We start from the raw sequence: 25,466 nt of genomic DNA, 5'->3' as shown, positions 1-25,466 counted from the left end.
AAGCTGACCAACTTTATTTGGTTGGTAAGTGTCGCAGCAGTTCCACAAAGCCTCTGCTGACATTTCCATGATGGATAAAATCGTTCTTTCTGTGTAACCAGGCACTGCCTGTCCGAGCAGTCCCCATGTCCCCTCAGGATGAGCCTGTCCTGAGCCTCATGGTGGCTCTTGAGCCGCTTCCCCTGCAGCTCCCCATGGGCAGTGCGGGAAGGGGGAAACGGTGAAGAAATGCTGGAATTGTGCACATTTCCCTTCACCGCCCTCGAGCGTGCCCTTCCCGGACAGACTCTTCCCAAATGTCTCCTCCAAGCCTCTCCCCGGCCCCAAAGCCACATCCTCTGGACCCATGGAATCCCACCATGGACGGGACCTCAGTGCGGCACCTGGTGCCACCTCCCTGCTCCGGCAGGGCCATCCCAGAGCACAGGATTGTGTCCAGATGGCTCTGGAATAGAGAAGCCCAGTGACGGAAATTCCCAGCCTCTCTGGGCAATCTGTGGAAGTTGTTTTTCCTCCTGCCCAGGTGGAACCTCCTGGGCTCAGTCCCTGCCCGTTCATCTGGTGCCATTGCTGGGCCCCTGGAGCAGAGCCTGGGCCCTGCTCGGAGCCCTCCCTGCACACAGGGACACCCAGGGCTGAGGGCCCCTCTCGAGGCTGGACAGCCCCAGCTCCCTCCGCCTTTCCAGTCCCTAAATCACCTCCGCAGCCTCCGCTTCAGGAGCTCCCTGTCTCCTTCGTGCTGAGGATCCCAGGACTGGACGCGGGAGCGGCCGGATGCGGTCTCGAACCCGCGGCCACCTCTCGGCAGCGGGAGGGCGGTGCCGGCGTTGCCGCAAGGGGCGCCGGAGCGCCGAGCGAATCGATCGCGGCCGTCCATCCGTGCATCGGTGCTCGGCTCCCTGGGCAGCGCCCGCCCAGCCCTGCCCGTCCCCCGCCATTTCGCACCGGGACGGGAAGGGAAGGGAAGGGACCCGGAGCGGGAAGGGAAAGGAAAGCAGAGGAAGGGACGCGACGTGGGCACGGCGGGTGCCGGGAGCTCCCGCGGCACGGCCAGCCAGGTACCGCCTATCCCCACCCCGCAGAGCCGGGGCGACCCTCTTCCTTCCTTCCTTCCTTCCCCGCTTTCCCTCCGAGGTGGGAAGCGCAGCCGGCGCCCCCTTCCTCCGCCGTCGCCGTCGCTCTCCCGTCCCCTTTTCCCTCTCCTATCCCGCTCCGCCGCCGCTCCCGCCGGCATCCCCCGGAGCCGCATTCCCGGTCCTTTCCGGCGGGAGGGGACAGGTGGCCAACGCCCTGCGGGACCCGGCGCTCGCCCGAGACATCCCCCACCCATCCCTGAGCCCTCATGGATTATTTTTTTCCCCCTCGCCCCTTCTCGTAGATCCTTAAACCCGGAAAGTTGGGGCGGCGCGGGCGCGGCGCTGGCGGGGGCAGAGGGAGCCGGGGCGGGGCGGGCGATGCCCCGGAGCCGCGGGGGTCCCGCAGGCACGGCTCGCACGGCAATTAAAAATAAATAAAACCCACCCTAAACTGTGAGGGGAAACCGCCGGGAGAATCCGTGCTCGCCGTGTTCCCCGTCCGGGCACGGGAGGCTGTGAGCTTCATCCCGAGGGGAGCTGGGACGCTCCGGGAAACCCGGGCGGGCTCCGCCAGGCACCGGGAGGAAGCAGCGGGGAACTAAATCCCTGCACGGATTAATTCCCTGCACGAAACACTCAATTCCCTTTTCCCGGAATTCAGTATGGGTTTTATTTTTTTTAATTTAGTATGGGGTTTTTTGGTTTTTTTTTTACTTATTTCGTGTTCTTTTAATCTCGGTGTGACCGCTGCCTGTCGGCCGAGTGCCCGCTCTCCATTCCCTGTGTGTGTAATATTTGAGGAACAGCATTCCTTCATCCCTTTTTGTCTTGTCTTGCAGGGAGGGAGCTGCTTCCCGGTAATAGTAGAGGATCCTGACGCTGAATGAGAAGGCACCGGCAGCATCCTCGTTAGTGGGAGCCCAGCTCTGCTTAATGTTGGTTTCTTTGTCATCAGGTCTGCTAAAAAATGACAGAGTATAAACTTGTGGTGGTTGGAGCTGGTGGTGTAGGCAAGAGCGCCTTGACAATACAGCTAATCCAGAATCACTTTGTGGATGAGTATGACCCCACAATAGAGGTAAACACTTCCGTCTCATACTTTTTGTGAGGGGAGATTATCAGTGAATAATGGTGCTTGTTTCCTTTTGATACTTACCACAAGGACAGAGCTTTATAGTAAAAAGAGCTCAGTGATAATGTTCTGCATTGGAGACAGAATTGCTATGCTTCTTGATCTGGCTGTGGAACAACAGCTGCAGTAACAAATTACCAGTTTTGATCAATTAAAAGCATGGTGTTAATTGCCATGTGTCCTTGGGCAGTGTGGATGCATGTGTTTAGGATCTCCATGACGAAGTATTAGCGAACTCACTTGAAAAAGCTTGATGAAACCCTTGATAGCTTTGTGCAACCTCTTAAATGGGACATTTTTTCTTAGATAAGAAGGAAAATTAGTGGTTGTGAAATGTGTGTGCCAGTCTTTCTCAGCTCCTATCACTGGGATCTGTTTCACACAGGGAGAAATGTGTCCTAGGATGTTGCAGTGAATGAAGCAAAAATTGGAGCCTGTTCCGTTTTGGTTTTTTCTCTCTTTAAACACACCAGTATGTGTTTCCCTATCTAGAGAAGTTGTTACAAGATACCTTCTGGAGTGGGTTCTTTGAAATACATGGCTTAGTACCTCAAAGTTTGAAATTGTATATAAGCTTTAAAAGTTGTTTTAAAGGTTTATAATGAGCAGGCAAGCTCTGCCTTTTAAATACAAGAAACATACTGGTGTTGTCTGAAATCTCCTGTGGATCAGTGCATTTAACAACCTCAGACTCTATAAAAGGAGAAATGACACCATAACTTACCCTGGGTTTTTATGTTCCCGGCACTGAAACTCTGCATCTCGTGACTTCATTTATATGTTTATCCAGCAAGGCACTTCCAGGCTCACTTGAAGGAATCACAAGGGTTTAAATCTGGGCTTAAAATGGAGACTTGGGAAGTGTGTAGGTAGTGATTTTCAGGGAGACACAAGCAGGAGGAGCCAGTGCCCTGAGGTGGCACAAATTTAGTGGTGGCACAAACAGAGATGTGTTGACTTGAGATTCTTTCCATGTGTCTCCTTGTCTGTCTCTTGCATGGCCAAATAACATCTTGCTTGCAGAAGGTTTTGTGACTAGACCTGTGCAGAGAAGTCTGATTTACACCAGCAGAGCAGCTCTTTCAATTACTAAGATAGGAAGTCTTAAAACAACAACCCCAAACACTCTCTAAAATCACACCAAAGTTTCTGAGAGGAACAAGCCAAATAGGATTTTACTTTTTCCTGCAGAAGTACCTTTGGAGGCTGTTGGCCTTTGATGCTTTTTCATAATTACCTGGGTTTCTCTTAGGTTAGAGGTGTGTTTAAGCACTGCAGAAAGTGCTGTGCAGGTTACATCTTACAAGTTGTTACTGTGTAAACAATTTAGGAACACAGAAACTTAAATGCCAGTATTCCTGGAGCACTTGAGGGATTTTGCTATTCCACCAGCTGAGTGATTTGAAGGACATTAAACACATTTTTAATGTAGAGTAATAAAATGGAAATACAGTTCCTTATAGAATGAACCTGAAAACCCCAGAACTGTGTCTTTTATTCATGGAATCATAGGCTGATTTGGGTTGGAGGGGACCTTAAAGATCATCTTGTTCCCTTGGGCAGGGACACCTTCCACAAGACCAGGATGCTCCAAACCCTGTCCAACCTGGCCTTGGCCATTTCCAGGGATGGGGCAGCCACAAATTCAGTGCTGTGGTCCAGAATCCATGTGTTCCTTAAGAATGACACCAAATTAACTGGTAATTAGGCAGTCTTTAGGTTTTGCCAGCATTCACAGCTTGTCACATGCAGCAGCATTCATTTCTGCTCCTTTTACAAGTTCTTGTCTACTAGATCCTGTTCTTATCTTGTAAATTCTGAGGCCTCAGGGATGGAAACTGTATTTTCCTCCTCCTGGTAACTGGCTTTGTGTGTGCTCATGTGTGGGTAAGCAATATTTCAGTGCCAGTAAGGGCAGGCTGTGATTTGGAGTGGCAAACAGAAATGAAAATTTGGTTTAAATGCTGCAGTTCATGCTTGGGCAGAAGAATCCACTTGTTTGAGAAGGGTTGGTGATGGTGCTTTCTGTGTAGGTGCAGTTGTGATGCTGATCAAAGAACAATGGCTGTGGAGTGGATTTTAGGCAGTATGAGGAGATAAGGCTAAAATTGCCTTGATTGGTAAATAATTAGGATAGTTCAGTGGTGTCACTATTGTTGTTTGCCACTTAGTACTGCTTCTTTCATTGTCATTCAGCAGAATGCTTCTTTTTCTTGAAGATAATCATGCTGAATAATTTGGGGTAAGATAGGAAAGACAGTTTAGTGTTTGTTGTCCATGGTATATTTCATAACTACACAGTTACTGAATAATTCTAAGTATTTCCTGTGATTAGCAGAATGAAACTCCACACTTGTAAAATTCTCCTGTTGTGAAGACATAATATGGTGCAGCAGAGGAAAAACCACATTAATTACTTAATCATAGGTGCCTTTACAGTGTTAATTTTGCTGCTGCTTTTTGGTGGAATAAACCTAATGATTCAACAAATAACCTGATTGGGAAACGTCAAATTTCAGGGCCTGCTTGAGTGCTTTATTACTTAAATCTGAGCAGAGCAGATGGCAGGGCAGGGGGAGGACTGGAAATGAGTGTTTGGGTGGCTGCAGTTGTTCAGACATCGATGCTTTATGTGTGTTTCACAGTCCAATGCTTTATTTGAAGGCGATGTCCGAGCAAGGATTTATAGCCAAGTAATTTTAAGTGTTTTATTTTAAATTAAATGGGCAGCAACCGTTGTAAATCTGGCCTGAGGAGCTGGGGCAGTGCCCTCTACCGGCCGAGGCTGAGCAAATCTTACTTGTGCTCCCTTCAATTCCTTTCATTTTTTAGCTTTTTTACGTTTTCAGGACGTTTCAGCCCTAAATATGTGTCGTCTTTTAAATGTCCCAGAGTAAGAGCAGCTTTCCTAGCTGCTTGTCAGAGGCTTTGAAATTGGATTAGCCAAATCCCTCGGCTGATTTAGGAATACTGATATTTAAATCCGTGTTCTTAAATGACCTGTGCCCTTGTGAAACAAGCACCAATATTTAGTAATAGCTTAGTCTCGGGAGCTGTGATATTTTAGCATTAAATCTCTGGTATAATGGAGTTTTGTGGAGTAATAATTACTTGCCTAGATGGGATTTATTAGGCATTGACGATTTTTTAGCTAAATTCCATATATAGTGTAAAGCTGAGATTTCATATCATATATTCTTATCAGTGCTTGTGAGCAAATGGAATTATTACCCTTTTAGCATAATTCTTGCTGGTTTTTATGGCTTGTGAAAGACCAATAAAAGCAGGTTATGTGATCAATTAAATTTTTAAAAGTTACATACTGTATACTGGGGAAAAACTGGAATTTCACATTTCAAGCTGGGTAGGAATCAAGAATTAATCTTCTAGTTTGCATTTTGTTTTTACTTAATAGTGTCAAATGTGAATTTCAGATTTGATGTTTTGCAGGGAGGAGGGGGAAAAGGCCCAAAAAAATTAATTATTTCACTAGTCTGTAAATCATAAGCTTCATTTTTCTCTCCCACATCTTTCTTTCCCTTCTGCTTCAAATCCCCTCACTAGGTAGTCACTAAGATTTTCTCTCCAGAGGTGCCAAAGCAACTAAGCACCTCAAAATAATAATTTTTGTATCTTGTGCTCTGCTCTTTTGTATTTTGTGCTCTGCTTTATGCTGGTGCATCTTTGCTGCTACTGCTGACATGGTAGGCAGTTCTTAAAAGCAATTTTCTTTTCTCTTAAAATTTATTTTCTTTGATGAAAATTACGTAAAGCTTTTGTTTAGCACTCAGTTGAGGGGAATTTCTTTCCCTTTGAAGTTCTTAAGATGGAAAGGAATAGTACAGGCTTTTCAAGAACTGCTTTTCATATTTTTGAACTAGCAGTCAAATTGCAAGAAGAGAAAGTGCAAGCTTTGTAAATATGTCTGGTATAATGATAGAAGTTCTGCTAGAACTATGATAAAGGTGAACTAGGATCTGCTCCTAAAGGATGGGGGATTTGCTCTTGAATGGAAGTGTTGAAATGAAGATGCATCCTTAGGTTTGGGAGGTTTTTGTTAATTTTTCCCCTTTAAGCAGCAAGATAGAATATTAATTATATTTTAAAACACAGTGGAGCTTGTGTGTTTCTCAGCTGTATCAATATTTAAACATGGCTTAAAAGTTTCTGAAGTAACTTCTCCACTTATTACCTGATCACAGAATTTGCACTTCTGTGAAATAAATAGTCTCAAAATCATGCTGGAGGCAAACTTCTATCTTGAAGGTAAACAGTAAGAATTATTTTATCTGATATTGTGAGCCTGGATGACATTAAACTGTAAATGTCAGGTTACAGAGTTGGTTTGGTTTAAAATACTGTTTTTTTACAGTTATTTCCTGCTTGTTTTTTAGCATGAGCAGCAGGAAAGGAAAGAGTCTTATGTAAAATTACAAATGGCTAGAAATTGCCTAAGAGTAGGTGTACTGTGCCCTAAAATGGGTACAAAGAAGGAAGGTTGTTCTGAATTCACCTTGCAGCTGGCTAGAACTGCAATTTAAATGCTTTAATTCCCTTCCCTTAGCTTAGGTTCACTCCTGTATAGTGTCAGAACAGCAGCAATGTTGTGTTAATCTCGAGCTAAGGCAGCTGAAAGGTGACAGCAGGAGCTTGTGTTCATACCTGTTATTTGTTACAAGAGCTGCTTACTGGGAATAATTCATGCTGCTGGTTGATGACACCTTTTCCAAGCTCATTGCTTTATTTCAAACACAGGGGTGTTTATAGAAATTACTGGGCATGTAATGCTCACCTTCTTACTGCTAAAGCTGTGTTCTCACAGAGGCCTAGCACCTAAATAGGGATGTAATAAAATCTGGCTGGTGGGACTTTGTACAGATTTTAGCCACTTGAGTCAGTGACCTGAAAGCTTTGATTTGATAGCATTGAAATAATTTATTCTGACATCTCTGTGAACCAGCCCATCAGGGTTTTAATATGGCTCTGTTGGTCTGTCCTGCCTGAAAAGCTTCAATTTTAAATATATCAGCTCAACTTTGATAACAGCAGATATCATTATGCACACCTGCTCAGGCATACAAAACAGATTTCCTGTCCCAAACACTGAAGGCTTTTTATTCTTCACTTCCTTTTCAGTGGCAAAGATTTTTGGAGTTGTCTTACTTGTGTATTCTTTCTGGTTTATTATTTTGTGCATTCTTGTAGCATAGAATGAGGGACAAATTGTGGTTGAAATAGCAAAATTAGCAGATTTAATTTTATTAAAATTAAAATAAAATAAAATGTTATTTAAATTAGCGAGCTTAAGCACAGTCAAACCCTTTCAGTCACTCTTATTGCTTCTAAATAATTTGATTATCTCCAGATTTACTGATGTTCAAAACCTTACCTGTTTGTGGCTAACCAAGGTGTATTTTTTCCCTAGGATTCCTACAGGAAGCAAGTAGTAATTGATGGAGAAACCTGTCTCTTGGATATTCTTGACACAGCAGGTCAAGAAGAATACAGTGCAATGAGGGACCAATATATGAGAACAGGGGAAGGCTTCCTCTGTGTGTTTGCCATAAACAATACAAAGTCTTTTGAAGATATTCACCATTATAGGTGTGTATATGAGGAGATAATCCACCAGTGCTTGTTATTAGGTGGGAAGGGGGCTTGTTTTTCCTCTGGATAATACAGTGATCTCTCATGAAATAGGGAAAATCTGAAAATTAACAATATTGCAGCTTATTTGTGCATCTGTTATCTGGAATTTTGGGTAGTCTGAAAATCTGCCTCGCTCATAAATGAGGTGTACATTATTGTGACTTAGTACTCTGAGTCAAGACTTACCCGAAGATAAATTCTGTCCATTCCATTGATAAAAGTGTTTGCTAAGATGGAAAAACTGAAGCTGCTGTAATTGTACAGATAGTAGTGTCAATTGCTGGTTTTGTTTGGGGCTGGAGGGGGAAATACCTGGGGATGTTGTGAGAAGAATAACCTGTGTGAGCCCTGGTGCCTGAGAAGGACAGACACACAAACCAGAGCTCCAAAATGACAGTAAAAACCAACTTTTACTAATTTATTCATATTATCTTCTTTGAAATAATTAGTTAAGAATTCCAACTCATGCTTTCTTTGTCAACTACACTAATTTAGAAATAGAAGCAGTCTCTGGTGATTACCATAGCAGATAATTTATAACTTAGTGCCTTACTGTTATCCTGAATTCTCCCTGGGTATTCTGTTAGAAGCCAGTGCAGTTCCCAGCAAAGATCACTGAGTTCATCAGCATCAGCCTAAGGTTAGTCCCAAAATGTGTTAATCTATCCACAGTTAGGTAGTAATAATAATAGTAATATCACAGATGGGTTTCCTGTGGGTTTAGAGGAGAAGGGAAAAAGGCAAGAAAGATGTTGATGTAAGGCGAAGAAGGAGCATACAGGTTTTCATGAGGAATTTTTGTTTTTAAAGAGAGTTGCAGATTAGCATAAGAAGACCTTCACAGTTTATTTCAAAGTGTGTTGGGAGTTGAGTCTGGAATTTCTTCTGTGCTTGACAGACCTGTGGGTGACCTTCCAGGCTTGAAGCTGAATGATCATAAGGAGCTGGAAACAGTGTCTATTTCAATTAGGGAACACACTGCTAGATTATTTGGAAGGCAGAAGTAGTGAAATGAAAGATTTTTATTCAAGATTCCACACAAGTACATCTAACATCTTTCAAGATCCTTTCTAACTAGTGCTTGAAAAAACTCTTACCAAATTCCTCTCTGTGGAGAGCCCAGACCAGTGGTCTTCAGAGTTTTAAAACCCCTAAGTGCAGAATTTTTAATGCTGTCTTTACTTAAAAAAAATCACAACCTCCCCCCAAATCCAAACCAAAATCAAGACAGCAGACATAGAGCTTTTGGCAGTGTTTTGGCAAATGAATTGAGTATTGAGTGTTGAATATGAGAGGTAAGTACTAAGATTAATAGCAGAGTTTGTTAAGCTTATTCTTATACTAGCTGCTAAAAAATATTTTTAAAAAACAGTGTAATGACATTAACCTCTATGGTAGTTTATAAAATTTCAGGCTTTTGGTTGGTTGATTGGTTTGTTTTTGCTTAGTAAGATGTTAAACTTGATGGTGACAGGATTGGTCAATTTATTTTTTAGTGGCTTCCTACAGTGCATGTGCAGTAGATTAACATAAAGAATGATGTTCAACTCTGTTAATTTAATGTTTTAACTGTTTTAAAATCTACTATATAATACTTGTTAAATGCAGTCTTCTCTTTTTCGTTGTTTTTAGGGAACAAATAAAGAGAGTTAAAGACTCAGAAGATGTCCCAATGGTGCTAGTAGGAAACAAATGTGATTTGCCTTCCAGAACAGTAGACACAAAACAAGCTCAGGATTTAGCAAGAAGTTATGGAATTCCTTTCATTGAAACATCAGCAAAGACAAGACAGGTAAAGCTCAAAACTTCCCAGGTGCAAAGGCAGAGCTCTCACCTGAATTACCATCATGTTAATTATTCCAGGCATTGACATTTGCTTAGTCATATCAATGGATGCATTTCTGCAGATTGGAAATCCTTGGGGTGTTTCTTCTTTCTGTCACCTTGCTTATAATTGGTAATTGTTTATTGATGAGTGATTGATTGGCTTCAAGTGGGCAGACTCAGAGTGAGACCTGCCCTGCTGTTGCTCTCTTCTGTTAGGTGGTTGCAGCATTCTTGACCTTGTGAGAGCTTTTAATAGAATAAAAGCACTTCTGCTTAGAGGTGAGATGCTTTTTTTCCCTTAGCAAGAGGATTAAACAGACAAGCAGCTAATTATTTTATTCTGATTTAAGTGTTTTCATTAATAACAAAGGAATTTTTCCTTGAGGCATTGATTCTCTAATTAGGGGGACATGCTTGATACACCTAAGCAATTGACCTTAAGGCTATTTCTGAAGTTCCTGAATTAGTTGTTTGTGTAAAATGATACTTTTCCTAAACTTTAGAGCTCACTCTTGATTTATTGTAGCTCACTGGTCCTTTCAGTGCCTCTCTTGGGCTCTGTGAGGACACAGGTGGCAGAGTGGCACATCTGAACTTTCAGGAGAAGAGAAGCTTTATGGATAGAGGTGGAACTGGTTCAGTCCTTCTGGAAGAAAGCAATCTTGAAAAATGCTGGTTGGTGGTTTCTCTTTAAAGAGCAAAGATTTTACTGTCAGTACAAATTAGAACAGGCCTGAGTGACTCCTACTCTGCATAATCAGGAGTGTTATGTGCAGGTTGTGTTGTGAATCAGAAATTCAGGAGGCAAATAGGGGCAGAATGCTGCAGTTGGAGTAACTGCTCAGAATTTCTGTGGAGATCCAGCTACATCACTTGGCAGAACTTCCTCATAGCTTGTAAAGCATTTTTGGAGCTGAGAAATGAATATTTTACTAGTGCAAATTTGCTCCACCCGCCCAAGTTTTTGACAAGTTGAAACCTGGGCTAATTAGTAAAACTTCACAGAGCAATGCTAACTTCTGGCAACAAAGAAAGTCTGTTAGGTAGGATGAAAAAAACCAAAGCAGAATTACCAAACTTGAATGACTGAGAATAAATTAGGCCACACAATTGTCCTGAAGAAGGGGGGCATACAAGTGGACTGAATAATGACAGTGGCTTTGTTTGGAAGGTGCAGTATTAGTGACTGTCATGGAGATAGGAGGGTGAAAAAATAACTCTGAAATTACATTTTAGGTTTGAAACAATAGAAGTGCTGCACCAACATCTAGGTTTTACTTTGTTCAGTCTGTCTTATACAGCATCAGGCTTTGTTGGGGAAATATTCCTTTTGCATAGCCACTTCTATTAAAAAGGATATTTGAAAGCAAAGATGCCCAGTAGACTATTTAGAACCTGTTAAATTCAAAAAGTTGGCACCACTAGGGATGGCTGCTGATTCTTTCCCAGTGCTGTTCAGAGCTTGTTGTGCTATGAAATTCCTTCATAGGATGCAATGTAAATAAAATATTTTTGAGAAGAGAAAGAACTGGAATTTAGTTATAGCAAGAGGATCTAAATATTAGTGTATGTGATTGTATATACATGTGTGTGTGTATGTGCGTAGAATGATTTTTCAGTCACACTGTCATATATATAAATATGTGTGTATATATATATACATACACACACCTTCTTCAAAAGTGGTTTTAAATTAGGGGGGGGTCAAACCATTTTGGGAGCTGCATATGGCCCATGGGCTATAGTTTTATTCACTCTTTGCCTAAAGTCAATATATAAATAAAACTCTGGTCCTCGGTCCTCATGGAGACCTTCCAAGTATGAACAGATGCAGCTGGTGGTCTTCTGGGGTCTGTGGAAGCTCTGCCCTGAATCTTTCAAAGTAGGAACCTTCTTTTCCATTCCTGTCCTCACCTTCCACCGCATGGAAACATCATACTAATGCCCTGCTGAAAGGCACCATTTTCCTGCCTCTGCCCTTTCCTGTGCCCAGTTCTGCTGGAGCTCAGAGGGAATCAGAAATGTTTCTGCAGAAGGAAACTGGGAAGGTGGAAATAGGAGGGAGTTGTCAGAATAGACTTTTTTGATTGCCAATACACTCTTTTAAAAGGATGGCATTGCATGCTCACACAGAATGATGTCTCATTCAGCTAAGTTTTTAAGATTTTCACAAATTCACAGGCAAGGACAGAAAAGAATATTGAAATGAAGTACAGAAATAAGCTGTTCTAGAAATTAGTGTGTTTGGGTTCTGACTGAGAATAAAGATGTGAACTCCAACTCACAGCATTAAGATTGTGGTTTAAGCCAAATCCCTCTGTGAATTTTCAAACAAATCATTGAATTCATCACTGAAACCTTGCTTTAGTGGGCCCTACAACTTGGGTATAAGGCTATAGATTATTAATATTTTCTATTGGACCACTGACTGAAATCAATATAATGTAATTTATGAAAACTAGTGATAGTCCTGTCTCTGAATGTAAGCAAGTGGCAGTACTGGTGGTTTTGTAAGGCCATGAGCATTTACTCATCCTTCCACAATCCTCATGGAGAAGGGGATGAACGGCTTAGGTTTATTTTGATTGCTGATTTTGCTTTTCTCTGTTTGACATAAGCTTTATATTCAGGTTCTTCCCTGCCTACATGAGCATGTAGCTCCCAATATTATAAATAATATCAGTGAGAGATGAGGGACAAACTTGATTTATCCCCACCAAGCTGCACCTGCCATTCTTTATTGGGCTTCTCCTTGCCTGGGAGTTACACAGGACAAAGCGGTAAGGCCAGATCACCTCAGTGTGGTTTGACTGTAGGGCTTTGTTTCCCTTGGAACATTTCACCTTTCCTGCTGCTATTGGATTCACAGGGAAAGCAGATGAATGAGCATTATTGCAAGCATAGTAAAGGGTTTTCCAAAGTTTGAGGTCTCTTTATTTAAATAAATGTTTAAACTCACTTTTGAAGTGTGTAATGAAGAAGTTGACCTAAATCACCAGAATGCTGTTAAAAAAGCATTTTGGTTATTTCAGCTGCCTGATGTACAGTGGGTTAGACCCCAGCCTTTTGATCAAACTAAGTGGAGAACCTGTGCCTGGTCTGGTGAAGTAACTGGGGCAGTATTTACAGAAATTCATTCCTACACGTCAGTTAAAATTCATGGCTAACTGGTAACTTAGTTTGCTTGAACCATTTTTTAGGTGTTTGCCATATCTGCTTAATGATACTGTATCACTCCAAGCCATTTTTAATCCACTTCTTGTGTACAGGTTTCATCTTAAAGCTTTGTTTTCAATGAGCTTTAACTTGGTCAGACTCTGGGGGTTGAGTTTTTTCTTGTCACTTGCCTGTTGTAAGGTAGAACTTTTCTGGAAGAGCTTAGTCCTCCCCCAAGGACAAAGCTCCAAGGGTAGAAAGTTCTGGTTGCTTTTAGGAGATCAGCTGTGATCAAGTGTTTAAGGATGGACACAACAGTTTTGAGTTGTCAGGGCTAACTTTCATTAGGTTCCTTTAAGTGCTGCAGAAGTGGAACTTGGGAAAATTCCTGTTTGGGATACTTAGGCTGTTTCAAACTCAGACCATTCTTTGCACATGGTCATGTTTTAAATGGAGTATTTGGCTGTCATTCAGGAGGCAAAAGCACCTCAAAAACATTGCCTCAAGGTCCTGGCTTCCTTGGGCTGTTTAGATTTTGAAGTTTTTAATAACTGCCAAAGGGTATTTTTGCTTCCTGCTCTGACAGCTAAAAGAACTGGTTAGTCCCATTTTATTTATATGGTCATTGCTTATTGAAGGAAAAAAATACTAGAGAGCCTTAAATTGGTATTAAGTTTGTAGGATTGGCATCTGGCTCTTTAAAATGTCACCTTGTGCTAGTGCTATAAGCAAATATGTGTCTGTACAGATTTTCTTTCAGAATAATCTTTTTCAGCAGGGTTCATAAGTCTTTTCTTGGTGGTGGCAGTAATAGCAATTTCTTTTCTCACTCTGTCTCTCTCCATCTCTCTGCATTGCTAAAGCAAATTACAGCTCCTACTGGTGATGGGAAAGTTGGCAATAAATGTTGACTCAACAATTGTTACCTAATTTTTCATGTGAAAGCTCCATAATCAAATTACATCTTTCTACTTCAAAACAAATTTGCAAAAATGTTGATTTTTGTACAGCCTGTGCTTTGGCACATAGCAGCTGATCAATGTTTGCTGTTTCCACTTCAGAAAGAAACTTCCATTCCTTCCAGCAAAACATGGAAGTATGAGCTTTACTTGGTTTTTTCCTGTTTTAGTGGTTTTCTTTAGATTTTGCAACCTGACAGACCTGGAATGTAAGACTTGTCCCTACTTGACTACATCCTGAGAGGGCAGATTATGCATCTACAGGGAAATACAATCCAGGAAATAAATCTAGTTCATTTAATCTTCAAATTGAAGAGGCAGTTGTTCAGAAGAACCCTCAAAAAACTCTTGAAGTGTAATGATTAAGCAGCAGTGTGTTAAAAATAAGTGTTCAGTGTGATAACCTGTGGCACAGGTCATGCAGAATGACCCAGTAATTGTGGCAGTAAATGCTGGCTGGCTTTTGTTGTTCCATGCAGAATATGAAGATTAAATGGAGAGAGAATTTATGGAAAATCTGCCAAATAAAAGCCCAGACTGCCCATCGGTAGGAATAAAGCTTTGAGGCTTAAGTGGTTGTGCTGCTTACCATGATCATCAGTGTGTTGTGGTTTTATTTTCAAATGATGAGTTTGTATTAAATTAATAACCCTGTTCATCTGATTGAGGAGACAAGTACTGAGATTGATAGTACAGCAGAGGACAGATTTGCTCTCCCCTTAAAAAGCTGCAGTGGAACATTTTTCATTTTGTTCTAATAAGAACATCCTCACAGATTGATCTAAATTCTTGAATTTATCCACAGATACACTAATTTTGAAATATTTTAACTTGGAGCTGGTGCTGTATCTCTTTATATTGCATTTGGTTAAAGACGTCTTCAGTCTGTACATTTTTTTTTTAATGCTTGTAATGTCATGTCCTAGTGGACTTAATGCAGAGCTGTAGAAAAGTAATGTGTGACACCAGAGAACTAAAACATGTAGCTCTGTGTCATCCCTGGAACACCTGAGGAGCATTTCTGCAGCAGATTAAAATCTGAGCAGCAGAACTTCACAGATTGTTTGCATTTAGTTGTTGTTAAGACACCCTTGTGGTTGCTGAGTCTGGTCCAGAGGAACAGGTCAGGTGTGTCTTGCTGATGTAATAAAGCTCTTAAAGATTACAATAATGAACATTTGCTGCCATGGCTCAGATACCACTTTTCCTAAATTTAATAGTACAGCGCTTGCTTTATGAAGTTAGTAGCTTTAAAAACAACATTGTCCCAAATTAGTATTCTTAGAAATCTATTTTCTTTATAACCACTTAGGAAATCACCTGGAGGGATTTTTTTATTACTTTGTTAGCTTGATCCATGGATTTTTGCAAAGTTCTCCTTCTGACCTAAAGAATAGAACATGAGGGAGCTTGCTTTTCTTTGCCCAAACAGTAACGTGTTCTCACTTTGGCTCAAAACTGCAAGTGGGTGGTTTAACTATGTGTGTTCATAAGTACTCCCTAGTTCACAATCTAATAAGGTTTTGTGCCTACTGCATACATCCATGCCCACAGAAATGTGGGAATATTCAGCAACACGAGCAGTATCATTTTCAGCAATGGAAGAAAAGAAGTCTTGCTCTTTTTTAGGCCCAGTGTTACCATGCACAGAAGGAAAGCAGGGCTTGAAGCACAGATATTCACAATAATTGGTAATCAAGAAATTAAGTTTTTATCAAGCAGCAGATGAGCAAGCCCAGCATTTTAAATACATAAATGGAGCTCCATATACTTCTCTCAAGTAAAGCTCATAATTTCAGTGGTTTTGTTGTGGTTTTTCCCCTTCCATGGGTGTCCCAGTTTGTCTCAATCATTAACAAAGCCATTTTTAAGGAGTTGTGTTTTACAATGCAGAGAGTGGAGGATGCTTTTTATACATTGGTGCGAGAGATCCGACAGTACAGAGTGAAAAAAATCAGCAAAGAAGAAAAGACTCCAGGGTGTGTGAAAATTAAAAAATGCCTTGTAATGTAACAGGGTAAGTTTGTAATGTACCAGGGTAAGTGTTGCAAATCACTTGCCAAATAAAACTGATTGAGGGTGTCTTGCCAATCAGACTTTTTATGGCTAATCAATGACATAATTTCAGATATAAAACCAATCATGTTTCAGTGTCCTCAATATGGATTTGCTTTGTTTCATGGGGTTTTGGTAAATGGATTAACAAGAAGTCTTTACTGCAAATTGAATTTTCCAGCTGGGAAACGGAGGCACTGTTCTGAGTGGGAAGAAGTTAGGAGGAAGGAGTTTTATTAGGAATATATTGCAGATGCTGTTGAGGTGAATATTGGTTGAAGCTTCAGGCTGATGAACTGAGGGGAGAAGATTATAACACAAGTCCTCCTCAGATACAGAAATAGGAGGTTCCTAATCCAGCAAAACAGTATTTAACTGGTGTACAGGATTTTTTAATTCTCAGGCCCTTCTTTATGCCATGCTATTTTTATCTTGTTCTTCCCCAACTTAAAAAATTTACCATTTCTAGGAGCTTTTTTTGTCAACTATAATGTCATGAGTGATCCAGATTTGGACAAAATAAAGTTTCACCTTTTTTTGAGAGCCTTTACAAGAGGAGGGAGTGAAGGGACACTGGAGGAGGAGAGGGGACTAAACCAAAATCAACAGGAAAGCACCAAAAAAACCCCATACCCAAATTCTCACAAAATCTTTTTTTTAATCTATGTATTCTGCTGTAAGAAAAAAGGGAGGAGGTGAGGACAGAAGAAACTGGTATGGAAGAAGTGCTTGTCTAAATCACTTCCAGTGCTTTTTGAGTAAACCATCAGAGCAGCTCCTTGCAGGTATTCCTATCCCATTAATTCTTTACCTCCTTCTGCACCAGTGCAGAGAGTGAGTTGTTACTCCTTATATACTTGGCCAGGTGGGGGATGACCTGGAATTTCCCATTCTGTAAAAGAAAAGCTGTTCATTTTTCAAGGTATGTGTTTGTACTTCAGAATATGTGGCAGAGAAGTAGTAGCATTTGGGTTGTATCCTCCAGAGGCTGTCACAGTGTGGGAATATTCTCCTCAGTGAGGGAGTTTTGTTTCTCTTTCTGGGGAAGAAATTTTGATTCATATCAGTTTTTACTAGATCTGCTCAGACTTGTTAGTCTCAGCTTTTAAGTGATGAATGACTGCTCAGAGGTAGGATTGGTTTTTTTTGAAAGAAAATGGTGGAGTCCATTTTCCTGGAGATGTTCAGGAAATGACTGGATGTGGCACTTAATGCCACGCCATAGTTGACAAGGTGCTGATCAGTCAGAGGTTGGACTTGATGAGCTTGTAGGTCTTTTCCATCCTTAATGATACAATTCAGTCACTTTGTGACACTCTTTGCATCACAGGTTTACATTGCAGGAAACTGGGAACTTCAGTCATGAAGCTCCCTAGTATTGCATCCAAACATTACTAAAATTGATGCCATTAAAACACCTTGTTTTATCCTTCCCTGCTATCAAAAAAACAACAAAGCTGGGCAAGATGACTTTTTTTATGAGAACAATAGAAATTAAGTTGCTTAAGCTCTGTAGCCTTCTGGAAACCAACTTTGCAGTTACATGGTGTGTTACTGATGGAACCATACCACAAAGTAGAATTTATTTTTTTATACTGGGACTTGAAAGATGCTGAGTCCTGTCTGCTTTTCCTTCCTGTTGGGAGAATGGGAATAAGATGGTGGGAATTGTGGTTTTCAGTGGAAGGATTTTTGCAGATTATAGGGTTTTTATTTATGTCTCAGAACATAAATGGCTTTCCTTCTGCCAGCTTCCTACTTTCTAGTGATGTCCAAGAGAAGTATTTTTAGGGGGTTTCACACCTTCCCCCCCCCCCAAATGAGGGAAATCTTCTGTCAACAGTGGATATTACTAAGTTTTGGATGTTTGTTGTTGTGTGTTCTTTTTTCCCCTGCACCCTGTTTAGAAAATGGTCTTGGATCTAAGGCTCTAGAACTTCAGGAGTCTGCTGAGGGAAGGAATACACTTGCCTTTATTCCCAAGTGTATTCTGCATGGTACTGGTGGGCATTTGCAGCAACTTTGTATTTAGGCAGTTGAGCTGGAAGGAAGCATATTCCAAAATTATTATGGCACGCCTGTAGTCCAGTAGTGATTTGAGTGGAATGAGAAGTCTGGTATTTAAACCAGCCTAGCTTGTATTACTTTCCAGTCAGTAAAAAAATGTATTATTTCAGTCTGATGTGTAGTAGGTGGCTAAGGAGAGCAGCACCTGGTGGTGTGAGCCTTACAGCTGGAATTTCAGACTTCAGAAATACTCATTGTAATACAGACTGCAATGACAGTATCCTGTGAATAATCAAGCTGGATGGCTCAGTGTTTTTCTCCCTCTTGTAATATTGTTTATCTTCTTGCTGCCTGTGGGGATGCCTTCTTAAGTTCTGTTAGTCTTGCACAAGGAAACTGAAAACTTTGACTGCCCAGACTGCCATGAACTGCTGATGCTTTCCAAGAATTTCATTCCTTTGGCTGTTACACAGTAAAGCAGAAAGGACAAAACATCTTTTGCTGTATTTGTAATTTCCAGCTAGCAGGGAGAAATTTCCAAAACTCCATGAGAAATCCTCAAAAGAGCTCGTTCAGTGAAAGTGTCAGATTTTTTAAATAAAAAGCACGCCACAAGCAGGCATCTAAATAATGTATTTCAGGTTGAGGTGGGTTAACAGTGAAAAGTTTGAATTACAGAAGTTCTAGATTTGAATTTAAAAATGCCTAAATCCTTGATTCAAACTGCAGTTTAATGGTTTCTCTCCATAGTACTACAGAGGTGTACAAATAACTTCTGTTCCTCATGACTGATACATGTGTGTATGTATATATGCATTATATATTATGTATATATGCATTATATATTAAAAAATACAGGAAAGAACTCCTACAATTTAGAATTTGTTTAAGGGTCATTTTTGGCACTGGGATTTTAAGGAATTCCAAATTCCTTATGATTTTGGTGTTTGTTATTGCCAGCCAGGTTTGTTGCCCAGTCTCATGCATGCTTGTGCTGGTGCTGCCACATTTGCAGCCTTCTGTGCAGCCATGGGACCATGTGGGGGCCTCCAAAAGCAAACTTGTAGCCAGGAGCAGGCTGTTCCTGTGGGCTCAGTTCTGCTGTTTCTGTTCCCTTTGCCCTTTAGAAGAGCAAGGCCAGGAGCAAGGCCTGTCAGTCACCTTTAGTGAGGCTCTGGGGTTTAGTTCTGAGCCTGCACAGGGAATTGTGAGTTTCTAATCTGCGCCTGGATTTAGTGCTCTCATTCAGTACATCTTAGCTTCCCCAAAGGCTTGCACACAATAAGTGCATTGTCAGAGGGAGGAAGGTCAGCTGCCTGCTGTCCCTCCCTACTGAAAGAGCTGACTGGAAAGGTTGGCAGCCTTTGATCTCGCAGCATTGATGCCTTAGGGACCTTCTGGAGACAGAGTATCCACTACTTACATTTAAAATTTAATGGGCAGGCTGAAAAGTGAAAGACCTTCCTTTACCTTGTGTTCTTTGCTTCTAACTCAGGAATGATCTAAGCATAGTTTTGTTTGTCATGTTCTATTAATGACCTGAATTGAAGATGAATTGTGGCAGGACCAAACATAATCAATAATTAGTGAGGCTTGGTCTGCAGAGGTGTAAATGTAAGGATGAAAGCCAAGTCACTTCTGTAACCTGCTCTAGTGAAAAGTGTCCCTGCCCACAGCAGGGATGATCTTTAGGACCCCTTCTAACACAAACCATTCTGTGATTCTATGTTGCAACATGTGCTGTATTTAACAGATTATCATCTTACTAGGTAGAAAAAATGTCAGCCTTGATTGGGAAGTTGTGTGTTTAAAGGTTCATGATAGCATCTGGGTATTACTTTGTACAAGTTATTTTCTTTGCGTTTATTTTAAAACGAGTTTAATGAGGGAAGATTGCTTGTTTGAATACTTAAATTGCAATTTCAAGTGTGTCTCATTTGAAGGCACCAACTGAAAGCCAGTTCTGAAAGGTGGTTCTATAAAAGTTCATGTGAACTGTCATGAGCAGAGGTTGTTCTTCTATGGTTCTTGTGTTTTAAGAATGAAACTCTTGTTTTATCTGTTGTGATACATTCTTCGTGCTGTGCTCCTCCTTAATACTGAGACCTGCAGTGGGATCACGAACTGTTGCTACTTCTATAGCATTTTCATACTTGAACATTGCTAAATATTCTCTTTGTGCATTAATGGTGAAGCTGTAAGCAAAATACACTACTTCTCTCTAAAGTAATACCAAGTATCTTTAATTTTCCAAAAACTAATGAGTGACATGCCCTTTTGCAGAAATAAGGCTGTTCTCCCACTATGCATGCTGCATCAATTTTATATTGGTCAATAATGCCTCAAAATGTAGAACAAGTTGTTTGCAAGGCCTTGTAATATGCAAAAGTGTGCTATTAGTACTGGGAGATACACTGCCAAGGACTTTGAACATCTGCCAGGACTTTGACAGTTGTGCATAAATGTTTTATGAGCATGAAGATTTGAAATAAATTTAGATTGTGCTGAGTGCTGCTTTTTAAGTGAAGCTATTTCACACCTCCTTGTTGCTTGGACTTTTCATGGTAGATTTCATCACCACTTGGAGTTTGGTTGAAACAGTAACGAATCAAGTGATTTTTGGCTTTTTGTTTTTTCTGAGTTCACTTTCAGTTCTTTACTGAAGTAGGCATAGAGAAGGAAATGCAGAGTGTTGGGGCTTTTTTTGGCAGCTTGAAGGCAAGCTTGTGAGGCTGAATTTCTAGACCCAGTTCTATAGTGATGCATTTGGCCGCTGTGATACAGTATTTCTCAAAGATATACGGAGTAAGGTAGCAACGAATCAAGAAAATGCTTCTCTTAAGGATTTTATAACCACCTGTACTCAGATTATTAAATGTAAAGGCAAGACTGACAACATAAGTACTTTGGGACTTGAAGCAACCTCAGACCAAGGACCTAAATTGTTTCCCATAATTAAGTTGTAACAAAGTACATTGTACAACATTGTAATTGATAGTGGTCCATATCAGCCTTTTGGATATGCTGGTCTCTCTAGATCAGAGTTAATTTTGGTCAGCTGTAATTACTTCTGAAAATAATGAGAAACTACTCAGTGTGAACAGACTTCAGCTTTTGTGTCTGTAGCTCAAATCTTGGAGCCATGGAGAGTTGAAGTGACAATCCAGCACCAGAGAGAATGTGTTTCAAGGGTCCTTAACTTTCAAAGTGAATAGAATGATTTATCAAATAACTGATCATCAGGACATGGGATTGATTTGATCGATTTGCATGTGTAAAGATTTATAAAACTGTGGTGTGATTACTATACCAATGTGCCTGAGAAATGATCAGAATGTGTGGATTAACCATAACTATGTCTTTTGTATTGATTTATTGGTACAAATATTAGAATTCATATTCCAGAGCTGTATATAGATTATTGAAACATAAATATAGTTAATGCCTCACAACTTCCCTGTGAGGGTGGTGAGGCCCTGGCACAGGTTGCCCAGAGAAGCTGTGGCTGCCCCATCCCTGGAAGTGTCCTAGGCCAGGTTGGATGGGGTTTGGAGCAACCTGGGACAGTGGGAGGTGGAACTGGAGGATCTTTGAGGTCCCTTCCAACCCAGGCCATTCTGTGATAATACATACTTACAACCTAATTGTGAGGTGGTGTTATATAAATATACACCCTGTATATGATACTTTCCTAGTCTGTGGTGGGGCAAGGTGTGCTCTTGGAAATGGAGGTGAGGGCAGCACCCACTTCATTCCCCTCCTTCCCACACCACCAACGGAATTTCACCTGTGGGCACCTGAGAGTAACCTGCAGGATGCCCTAAGCCCAGTGTAGGAGCAGCTGAGCAATAGGGCAGCAGGTCCCTCAGGTGGCTGTGTCAGTGCTGCTCAGAATCCCTGAGAGGAACAGGATCAGTCCTGCAGCCAGGATTCATGGTTCAGAGGATGGCAGGTGGGCAGCAAAATGTGCTGGTGGAACCCCCCTCACATGGCCAGGGAGGGACACAGACTGTACCTCAGCAGGCCTGTGAGTCTGAACCTCATCCTGATTTGTATCTTCTGTCTTTTCAGGGTGTTGATGATGCCTTCTACACATTAGTTCGAGAAATCAGAAAACACAAAGAGAAGATGAGCAAAGATGGTAAAAAGAAGAAAAAGAAGACAAAGACAAAGTGTATAATTATGTAAATACAATTTATCCTTATTCTTAAGAAGTACTGAAGTAATTTTGTACATTACACTAAATTATTAGCATTTGTTTTAGCATTACTTTACTTTCTGCTTCATGATCCTGTTAGCTTTACCTGAATGCTTGTTTTAAATGACAGTGGAAACTTCATTCCTCTTAAAGTGCCAGTATTCTTTGACTGTTGGTTCTTGAACTAGCAATGCCTGTGAAAATAAAAAAAAACCAACAAAAATCCAAAACAAACAAAAAAAAAATACCCACAAAAAGCCTGAGAACCGTCTTAGGACTCTTTGGTGCATGCACAGTTGCTAACTTCCTATTTTTCTTACTGATTGTGAACTTCTGTTCTGTGTGCAAAGCAAACAAATGATGCTCTACACATTTTAACATCCCCTATGAATTTTTGGGTTTATAAATTTGGTTGGGAAAAAGGACTAGTTAGCAAAAGAAACTTTCATTTCAGCCTTTCCTTTATTTTAGACTGATTGCAATAGAGAGAGACCAGAAGCCTTTATAGTCTTCCTGTAGATTTTGCTTCTAGGCATCTAGTCTTGTAGCATTTCAGATCAACTTTAATGAATGTAAAGAGAAAACTTTCAAAAAAATTTCACTGCAGTTTGTCACGGTCACTCCTTAAATACTCTATTTTTTCTATAAAAAATTTAAAAAAAAAAGAAAAAATCTAAAAATCAACAATGCACACCTGGCAATGGAAAAAGTAAAAGTTCTAATTAGGTTGATTTGCTATTGTTAATGCATTGCTTTAAGAGCTTCACTGACTTTTTGTGTCTGAAGAGCAAGGTGAAATCCCCATGTCAAAGCTTTGAGTAGCTTTGTTCAGTAGGGTCAGGATTTCACCCTGAGTGTCCCTAGGAAATACTAGAATGCCTTAAGAGAGAAATTGATTCAAATTCTTAGGTTAATTCATACATGTACCCAGAATTTACATAAGAGTTAAGTCAAAATCAGTCCTAAATTACGTAATGGAGTAAAACCATTCTTCCCCTGCCCCCCCCCAGAGTGGCATTAAATATTTCCAGATGCCCATTTTGTGCAAAATAGGGGAGAAATTCTAAATTCCAGCAACATCAGATAAGTGAATGAAAGAGATGAATTTAGCTGCTTCATGCAAATAATTTGGAAATCCACTATGCCATGGAAATGGTGTGGAATTTGCACAATCTGTCAGCATAGAACATGATTTCCAGAGTCAGTGTTGTTTGTGTGATGTCTGTGAAGTACTGATTCAATAATTGGTGAGTGGCATTCCAGTGTCTAGACTGTTATGAAGCTACACCAAGAGTTTAATGTTGTCTTTCTCTGTGATTAAGTTCTCTTGTGATTTTTGTTCTTCTCTCCCCCCACTTTTTTTTTTCTGATTGGAATTAATGCAGGATTTTTGCAGGAGCTTTCACTTTTTGGTAGTGCAGTAGCCTAGTTATCCACTGAAGTACAAGCCAGTGGTTGCAGTGTTCGCAGCTCCTGGTGTCTCCCTGTAAACGTGGAGTTGTTTCAGGAGAGCTTTGCTCCCTGAAGGTGCACTTCTCCACAGGAGCTAACTCAGCTGCAGAGTGGCACTGGAAGGTGTGACTCTGGTGTACCCAAAAAATAAAACACAAGACATTGAGGTGGGATAGTTCAGGACACTGGAAAATTTGGAACAGGGAATAGCAGCATTGCCATAACCTGATGTTTTCCATGGAAATTTTATACATGTGTGTAAAAATTGGACTGTGTAACTTGGACCATTTCTGTGAAAAGTATTATTTTGCTTCTACAAAAAAATCCCAGAGTGACTGTTGTAGGTGGGGACCTGCAAAGCTGGCAGGGAACACAAGAGTGTCTGGATTGCTCCAGATTCTTTAATTCCATTGTGTCTGGGAGAAATCAGGCCTTTTCCTGCCTGTGCCCCCTGTTCCCATCCTTCACCAAAATCCAGACCCCTCTGCTCCTCTCAGCTTCAGTGTGAAATCTAAGTTATGAAATATTCTGAAAAACAGTAACAGGAGAACTTAACTTTATACTGTAAGGACCAATAAGGAGTAAGAACAGATTTTTAATGTCACAAAATATTTCAGAGCTTCCAAGGTTAAAATGTGTTGGAGACAGTTACTTGCACATTTTATACTCTCTTGATAGTAGATGAAGAACGTAGCAAAAGTGGGTTGTAAGCCTTGAGCAAATGGAAGTAATCTTCAGGTTATTTTAATTTTGGTAACTGAGTCACACTGCATGTCAAATTAGGGCTGGTCTGATGTTAATTTAACTTAAAATTCTGATGTTAATTTAACTTAAAGCTGTTACGAGAATTTGTAGCTGAAAATGTCTTATTCATCAAAAGCGGGTTTCTATAGCTCTATTATAAAGCTATATATGAACAATGCTGGGGTTTTTCAGCAAAAGTGAGCTGTAGCTGCCAGTCTAATTAAATTAGTACAAAATCCATTAGCCCTTATTTACTTGAAAAAAAAACCCAACCAAACCCCATCCTTGCCACTGTTGTGCAGTTTTGTCTTCCTGTTTGTTGAGATTTGGTGAAGTACGTTGGATTGCAGCTTGCACAGGCTGCTCCATCATCACTGCCCTGTCCTGCCCTGTTTGAGATGCTTCCACAGAACATCCCTGGATGCTCTGTCCTGAGAGCAGCTCCTGAGCAAGCCTGGGAGTCACTGCCCATGTCACCACGTCAAACTGCCTTGTGTCAGGGAATAACACCTTCTTACAGTAGCTTTATGTAACTCTGCTAAATACCTGGGTCCTTGGTTTGCTCCAAAAGGAATTATTCTGACCAGTTTCAGTGCCCTGAAATTTTCTGCTACTCTTTTGCTGTGTGAGCTTTGTTGCAGTAACAGGATAATGGGTAAATACTGACACACACAATCTTCTGCTCTTGTCTAGACTATAAAGCAATACAATTATTACCTTCAAAGACCATCAAACTGTAAAACAAATCATTGTGTCTCAAGTTTACATAAAGCTACATAGTTGGTAAATCTTTCCTAACATTTCTTTATTCCACTGTCTTGTGTTTTCATGTTGAAAATACTTCTGCTTTTTCCTCTTGAGTGCCAACTTCTTACTAGAATGACTTCTTAATGTAATATGTTTACCTGGAATGTATTTTAACTATTTTTGTATAGTGTAAACTGAAACATGCACATTTTGTACATTGTGCTTTATTTGATGTGGAACATATGCAGTGTGATCCAGTTTTTCCATAATTTGGTTGTGTGACCTAGGAATGTTGGTCATGCCAGACATTAAGTTAAAAAAAGAAAAAAAAAAAAGACCACTGTTTGTTTTAAAATTTTTAATGTTTTTAGGAGTATGTGCTGTGAGGTGATCTGGAATTTGTCATTTTTTTGTCAAACTGTACTGCTCCTATTTATTGTAATGTAATAAAAAATAGTTATTGT

At 40.6% G+C, this 25,466-nt stretch overlaps 1 protein-coding gene across 1 annotated transcript; it reads left to right on the top strand.

Moving 5' to 3' along the window:
- The first annotated feature begins 914 nt into the window (after positions 1–914).
- KRAS (KRAS proto-oncogene, GTPase) lies at positions 915–25,466 on the top strand. Its single transcript, XM_030959532.1, has 5 exons — positions 915–1,058; positions 1,916–2,154; positions 7,634–7,812; positions 9,490–9,649; positions 21,933–25,466. The coding sequence occupies exons 2-5, from the start codon at positions 2,044–2,046 to the stop codon at positions 22,047–22,049; spliced, it is 567 nt and encodes a 188-aa protein (XP_030815392.1). The 5' UTR covers positions 915–1,058; positions 1,916–2,043; the 3' UTR covers positions 22,050–25,466.

This window comes from Camarhynchus parvulus, chromosome 1A (assembly GCF_901933205.1).
Source record: "Camarhynchus parvulus chromosome 1A, STF_HiC, whole genome shotgun sequence".
Lineage (NCBI taxonomy): Eukaryota > Metazoa > Chordata > Aves > Passeriformes > Thraupidae > Camarhynchus > Camarhynchus parvulus.
Note: the sequence above shows the minus strand (reverse complement) of the source record. Positions and strands in the feature narration are given on the sequence as shown.